The sequence below is a fragment of the Galeopterus variegatus genome, unplaced genomic scaffold, assembly GCF_000696425.1.
Source record: "Galeopterus variegatus unplaced genomic scaffold, G_variegatus-3.0.2 Scaffold24, whole genome shotgun sequence".
Taxonomy (NCBI): Eukaryota; Metazoa; Chordata; class Mammalia; order Dermoptera; family Cynocephalidae; genus Galeopterus; species Galeopterus variegatus.
The window spans coordinates 415001-422181 of NW_007726135.1; the positions used below are offsets into that span (position 1 = coordinate 415001).

Consider the following 7181-nt stretch of genomic DNA (forward strand, 5'->3'; position numbering starts at 1 on the left):
GAACCCTCGGGCGGGAGCGCCGCCGCACTCCCAAGCGGCGCACTATCCAGTGCGCCACCGGGCCGGCCCAGCAAAAGTATGCATTCTTAATTCTCCTCTAATCAGCCTCCCCTTGACTGGTTGCCTGAAATTCTGTGAGTTTATTAATGACAGATTTTAGTGTTCTAAGCTTGACTAGGGCTTAAAAGAAGAGATACAGCGAGAATGAGACAGAGTGGCATAGATTAAAATTGTGCCTTTTCACAAATGTTTTATGGCTAATGTTTTACAGCTAACAACCCATATTAGTCCATTTTTGTGTTGCTATAACAGAAGACCTGAGACTGGGTTATTTGTAAAGAGAAGAGGTTTATTTGGCTTATGATTCTGGAACTGCTGCGTCTGGGCCTCAGGCCGCTTCTAGTCATGGCAGTGGCCTGTGCAAGGAGATCACATGATGAGAAAGGAAGCAAGAGAGGGAGGGGAGGTGGCAAGCTCTTTCTGACAACCAACTCTGGTAGGACCTAATAAAGTGAGAACTCATCCCACACCCCAGGGCGTCCATCTAATCCTGGGGAATCCACCCTGTGACCCAGCACCTTCCGCTGGGCCCCACCTCCCAACACTGCCACACTGGCATCAAATTCCAACATGAGTTTTGGGGGGCCTATCATATCCAGACGATAACACAACCTAAAAAGTTAATATTTTTATTTTCTTAACTTTGTAAGCTCTAAAAACAACACACTAAAAATGATTACTGTGCAAATGAAGAACTGGCCTTAAAAATCCAACCATTGCTAATGACTTACTGCTTGTTTTTCTCTAGTGACGCTTATTAAGAGAAAAAGTTAAATTGAATTGGTTTTATGTAGTCTTTAGTATGGAAGAAAAGATTTAGTGAATTTTGAGAGAGTAAAAATCTATACTATTTTCCTTCCTGATGATGAATGTGTAAGTTTTGTGGGATCTGGGACTTGTCAGTTTAGTTTATTATGGTCTAAATATATTTTGTCATTTGCAAAATTAGGATAATTTGTCTTGTGTGGTTGTGAGAGTTAGATACCATGAATACAAAGCACCTAAGAGGTGCTTAATGAAAATTAGCTGTTACAATGACATAGGCTAGAAGCATCAACTTTGAATAATGAAGATGATGATTTCTTTTTGATGCATATTTAATACATATATGCATATAATATATATGAATATGATTTAAAGTGATAAGAGTTCAGTTATATTTTTTACTGTAGTATGAAGTTTTCATGGTCAGTGTCATTCTAGTAAAATAAAGAATAGCTAAATTACCTTAGGCTGAAGAAGTTAAAGATTATTTGCACAGAATATATATTTTTACAACTCAGAATTCTTATTACCACATAATCATCCACTAAAACGTTTAAATTACTAGGAATTTGTCATTCAGAAGCTGACCATTACTATTAAGTTCAGAAAAATTAGTCACATAATCATCCACTAAAACGTTTAAATTACTAGGAATTTGTCATTCAGAAGCTGACCATTGCTATTAAGTTCAGAAAAATTAGTATTGAGGGTTGCGATCCGTTGCCGGACACGGAAAAAGACAAAAGACAAAAAAAAAAGAAAAATTAGTATTAACCTATTTTCATGAAATAAGCTTACCTCTTTTGTGACTGAAGAAAATTTTAATTTTTCTCCTGTGCTTTTAATAGCTAAAAAAAAAAAATAAAATGTTGATTTGACATCTGTCACTTTTCCTTTATAGAGAACAAAAGGGGATGTCATTGAGTAGATCATGCTGTTTTAATATGTAAATGAATGTTTTTGTACTTTAATAAAATAGTATGTTTTATGGTTACTAGTCCTTTGGGAAGTATTTTGCAAAACACTTAGGCTATGTACTGTTTGAAAAATATGAGGGTGCTTCAAAAAGTTTGTGGAAAAATAAAATTGAAAGGTAATATGAATCTTTCCATGAACTGTTTGAAGTATCATCATACAGATGTGACTTTTATGGCAATAGGGTTAATATAGATCAGTTATTTTTTGGTACAGTGCAAAATACATGGGCTAGGAGAAAGCTTTGCTACTGATTGCCAGAGGATGAATTCCCTGGGTCTCCACCTGTCTGCCTGTAAAATGAAGTGGCTAGAGCAGATGCCCAAGATTCTTTCCTGTTCTAAGATTAGTTTCTGTGAGCTTATGTCTTTTGTTTATATTCAGGGGTGTTCAAGTTTTCAGATTAAGGACTGAATACCACTCCCTTTTCTGAAGCAAAATTCAATATATGCTAGCTAAGCTTTTAGTTATGGTCTCTGAGCATCCTATTTAAAAAAAACCCTACTGATCATTTATTATGCGTCTTTTCAACTTGGAAAGACTTTTCTGGCCATAGGTGGCACTGTTGCACCAATTTTTAAAATAAGTCCTAATATTCCTGTTTGTAAAAGACGACTTAAACAAGGTTCCTTTAATTTGATTTTTTTGTTTGTTTTAATGCCTTGGAATAGCACAATGTCCATTATATCTGGATACCTGGAAAAAGTATTCTAGTTATATATTATTTTTATTTTGTCATCTCAGTGTGAAAATTTCAGATGTGCCGTGTGAACAGTGGTGAAATTGGACTCTTCTTCCAGTATTAGAAACCAGTCAGCCATGGTTTTATAAAAGAGATAGCAACTGTCTCTGGAGCACCTGAAAGCTGAAAAGAATATTGAGCTCCCTGAGTACTGAGCCCACTGTTGTATGTTTATTAGTGGGAGGTAATTTGGTATTATGGAAAGAGCCTAGTTTTTCACTCAACTGACTTGTGTTTGCATGTAGATGCTACCACTTAGCCATGCAAATTGAGTAAATTCTTTCTCAATTTTTTTTCCTCATCTGTGAAATGGGGCTGCTAATATCTGCTTTGTAGAATTGTGAGAGTTAGAATGTACAAGTATGCAAAGTGTTTAGGATAGTGGTCATCTCATAACCATTAGCTATGATTTTGTATGAAGCCATTATTTTATAGTGTTTAGCAATTACTAAGGAATTAAGTAGGAAAAAGTGGCTTTATGAAGAAAGACCCAATTAAGAACTGAGGGAATATTTGAACTGAGGGTCATTAGTTTCTACTCATAATTTAGCAGCAGCATTAGAGATATGGCCATTGTCATGTTGAACCTACTGTAAGCCACACAATGGTTTGATTGCCATGTGTTGGGGCTTAAAGACTGCAATAATAACACTCTTTTTTCCTCCACCAACCAATTAAGAAATGAGACAAAAGAGTAGGCAGGCAGAGAATTGAAATGTCACCCTCATTACTGATTAGGCCACATTCTTTATGAACTTTAATGATATAGGAAAATGGATGTCTCAAAACTGCGTCCCATATCTAGACAGACTGACCCAGCGCAGGCAGCTCTGGGCCACAGTGGGCCTTCCCAGGAGGTGACCTCTGCTGTCAGGCTTAGGGAAGGGAGGGCAGAGCATCCTGTGTGCGCCCTGAGGGCAGCCAGCACCCAGAGAAAGAAGAAGCGCTTCCCGTGCCCAGCTTGTCTTCCAGACGCGCTGATCTCACTACTCACTCCATTTCTGGGCGGTGGAGGGGATCGCAGGGGACAGACGGCAGCAGTGTTTGGGGAAAAGCCTTCCTTGTGGAAACCAGTGCCCTCTGCCCCACAGTTTCAACAAACAGATCACGGGGAGGACCAGAAGGATGCTCCCCAAGAATTTTTAAATAGATAAATAAGGATTCCTTTGGGACTTAGACTAGTGAGGAAATACAAAACGTGATCAGAATGGAGATTTGTAAAATCACCTTAATAGTTAACATTTGTTGAGCACCTAAAGTGTGTTACTATTCTAAGCATTTTACATAAACCGATTTAATCCTTTAATCTTTACCTCAACTCAGTAAGGTAGGATAGATTATTATCCCAATTTTATAGATGTGGAAACTGAGGCACGGAGAGGTTAAGTGACTTGACCAAGGTTACAGAGCTAGTAAGTGTCAGAGCTGGGATTTAAGCCCTGGCAGTTAGGCTGGGCTCCCAGAGATGGGCTGCAGGTTCTTAGAGCTATCAGCATTAAGAATCTGCAGCTCCGTGTATGCATATGTATATCACTTGGGGTGGGCCAGCCTGGAAAGGGAGGGAGTGGGAGAGAGTCACACAAGCATCGGCCGGCCGGGCGGGCGTTGTGTCTCGGCCACTGTCTGTGGAGAGTGCACTGTGGTTAGCATTAATTGTCTGTCTAGGCAGCAGCTCTGTCCTTGCAACAGAACTTTAGTCTGTCCGTTTATCTAGAAAAGCCTTCTTGCTCTGCTTCTCTTTATACTTGCACGTGACCTCCTGCCTGTGATTTGGCCACTGAGGAGAAAATGCTATTATTGAACCCCAGTATTTTGGTTTGATTGATAATTTTATGTCTCCTATTACATTGAAAGGTTAAACCTCCAGTTTTCCTGCATTCATCTTTTATGAGTTTGGTTAACGTGGAGTCAATCTAGTAGAGCCTGATAATTCTGATGATGCTGATAGTCAATAATTGATAATTGTGATAATGACTGTGAGACATCAGAAGTTTCAGTCAAATCGCCTGTTTAAAGGACATAGCACAGTGTCATGTATTGGACCAGGTTTTTCATGGAACAAAAGATTTGCAGTGTTATCTGAAAATCCAGACTTCTCCAAGATTCTGTGTAGCTGAATGTCTGCTTAGTGCAGATCTGTCAGCTTGTTGCTGTGGGACATGGTGTCATGGGTGTGTGGTGGTGGGGTATCCCTGGGCTCCTCTGAGCTTCAATCTCCTCACCTGCAGTGCAGGATTTATACCATCTGTCTACTTTGCAAGGTTGAGCTGCAAATCATGCATGATATTTGTCAAGCCTTGTACTTGGCACAGAGTTGGTATTCAATAAAAAGGATCTATTTTCTTTTAAGATTGTGGTGATTTTTAGTCTGCATTTAAAAATAGAGATTGCTATACACAAAATAGCTCTTAAATAACACCATAATGATGGGACCTATTCTCTATTTACACAATTGAATACATATGCTATTTCAATAAGTATGTATGTTATTGGGACATACCTTTTAGGATCTTGTTAATGTGTTTAAAAATGATAATAGGTAATGATAAACATGAGTCTTGGAACCAGTACCTCTTGGGCTGTGTTTTGCCATGGTGGGAAATTACATTTTGCAGGGAAGTCTAATTGGATTGCACTGATATTTGGATAGTTTAGCATGTGATCATGGCTTTCACAAGCTTCTTGATAATAATGAAGTTAATTGTTGTATATTTTAAGCTAACTGCAAAGCTATCTTCTAAAAGTTGGAAGTCCTTAGCTCGATGAAGTATCCAGTGGTTCAGTGTGTGTGTGTGTGTGTGTGTGTGTGTGTACATACATACATGTGTGTACACGTGCATGCATGTGTGTGTGAGAGAGAGAGGGAGAAGTGTGTGTGTGTGTGTGTGTGTGTGTGTGTGTGTGTGTGTGTGTGTGTGTACATACATACATGTGTGTACACGTGCATGCATGTGTGTGTGAGAGAGAGAGGGAGAAAAGAAAGAGAGTGATTTTAAGGAGATAAGTGATGTTTCATATAGCTCTCTGGCACCTTTTCTCCCCCATTCCAGCGTGCTGACATATATTTACACAAATAATATTTCTTTGTCATGTGGCTTATTTGTGCAAATAAGAAATTCTCATACTTTAAGAATAGTTGGGAGCATGAGCTTAGAAAGTGGGAAGGGAAAGAGGTAAGGAGGTCCTCTACAGTTTGTTTAGAGTATGAGCAATGGCTTTTCTTTTTTTTCCTTCTGAAGCAAAAAGGCACTAAGCTTGTAATGTATTGCTATTCAAAATTGCTTTTCTGATCAGATACAAGTGTCTCAGATTTTTCAAGGCTATATGAATTATGAAATGTGTTTTAGTAGTTATCTTAAAAATAGTTTTATTTTCCAAATAAAAGACCATAATCTGTTCTTTCTTCCAGGGGCACAAGAAGTTCTCATTGATCCAGGTACACGATCTATGTGCTTGTTTCTTTTGGTTATTTTAAGTGCTTGTTTCGTGGTGGTGTGAATGAATGGTTAAAACCTCTGGATTATGATCTTTGGGACATTCTGATTTAAGTAACTTTAAATCAGAACTGTTAAAAGCCTGATTATCGTTTGGCCCTTGTTTGATGGGGCACCCTATTGCTTTATGTTGTCGAAGAGGAAAATTCTTCCTCTAGCATGGTTAAGTGAATGATTTGAGAATTGTGTCTTTAATTCTTTGAATGCATTGAGCATGCCTGTCCTGACCATTTTGAATTCATTGGTAGTGATGACTTTGCTCTGAGTCTGTGGCTTATACTCCTTTCAACATGAATTTGAAATCGCTACTATATTTCATACATATGTTCTTAACAGGGAAAGAAATTTTGCATTTTTTATAAAGGTGGGTTTTTCTTTCCACTTTTAACACTTTCTGTAATTGATATAGCAAAAATCTCTCTCTTTTTTTTTCCTTTTTGTCTTTTTTACTGACCGGTAACGGGATCGCAACCCTCGGTGTTGTGCCCGCACCGCGCTCAGCCAGTGAGCGGGAACCGGTCTCCACATGGGATCCGAACCCTCGGCGGGAGCGCCGCCGCGCTCCCAAGCAGTGTACTCTCCAGTGCGCCACCGGGATGGCCTGCAAAAATCTCTTTTATTGTGACGCTTAATTTCATGATGAGCTCTATTATTTTCTGGCTTAATCAGGCCTAATGTCAGGGTAAATAATAAAAACAAGAAAAACTTCTTTCCTTTGAGGAATAGAAATCAGATAGGTGTGCTTACACAGGTTTTGTAACCAACACATTTACTTTCATCTCATTGTGTGTCTTGATTCTGAACTGAAGTTGCTTGAGATTTGCAGATTTTTGTTTTCTCATTTGTGTTCAATCCTTTCTCTAGGCTGATTGCTAAGTTTCTTGATAGGGTTTGTGGAAAGTATAGAGGAAGAACAGCTGCTTTGTTTTGTTTTCAGGAGACCTGAGTTGTTGATGAGAAAACAACAGGAGGGCAGCCAGAGTTTATGGGACTGAGGGACTGAATGACCTCACCCCACCCCCCAGCAGAAACTGATGTATTTTTTTTTTTTCCTTTTTGTCTTTTTTTCGTGACCGGCAACGGATCGCGCCCGTACCGGACCGGGACCGGCTACGGGATCGCAACCCTCGGTGTTGCTCCTGCAC

General features: G+C 39.1%; 1 protein-coding gene across 1 annotated transcript in view; it reads left to right on the forward strand.

The window, feature by feature from the left end:
* Window positions 1–7181, forward strand: part of TRAPPC9 (trafficking protein particle complex 9) — a 672769-nt gene that overhangs the window by 20799 nt on the left and 644789 nt on the right. The window contains exon 6 of the mRNA XM_008568452.1: window positions 5952–5978. Within this exon, the coding sequence (XP_008566674.1) occupies window positions 5952–5978 (27 nt within the window). The remainder of the gene's footprint in view (window positions 1–5951; window positions 5979–7181) is intronic.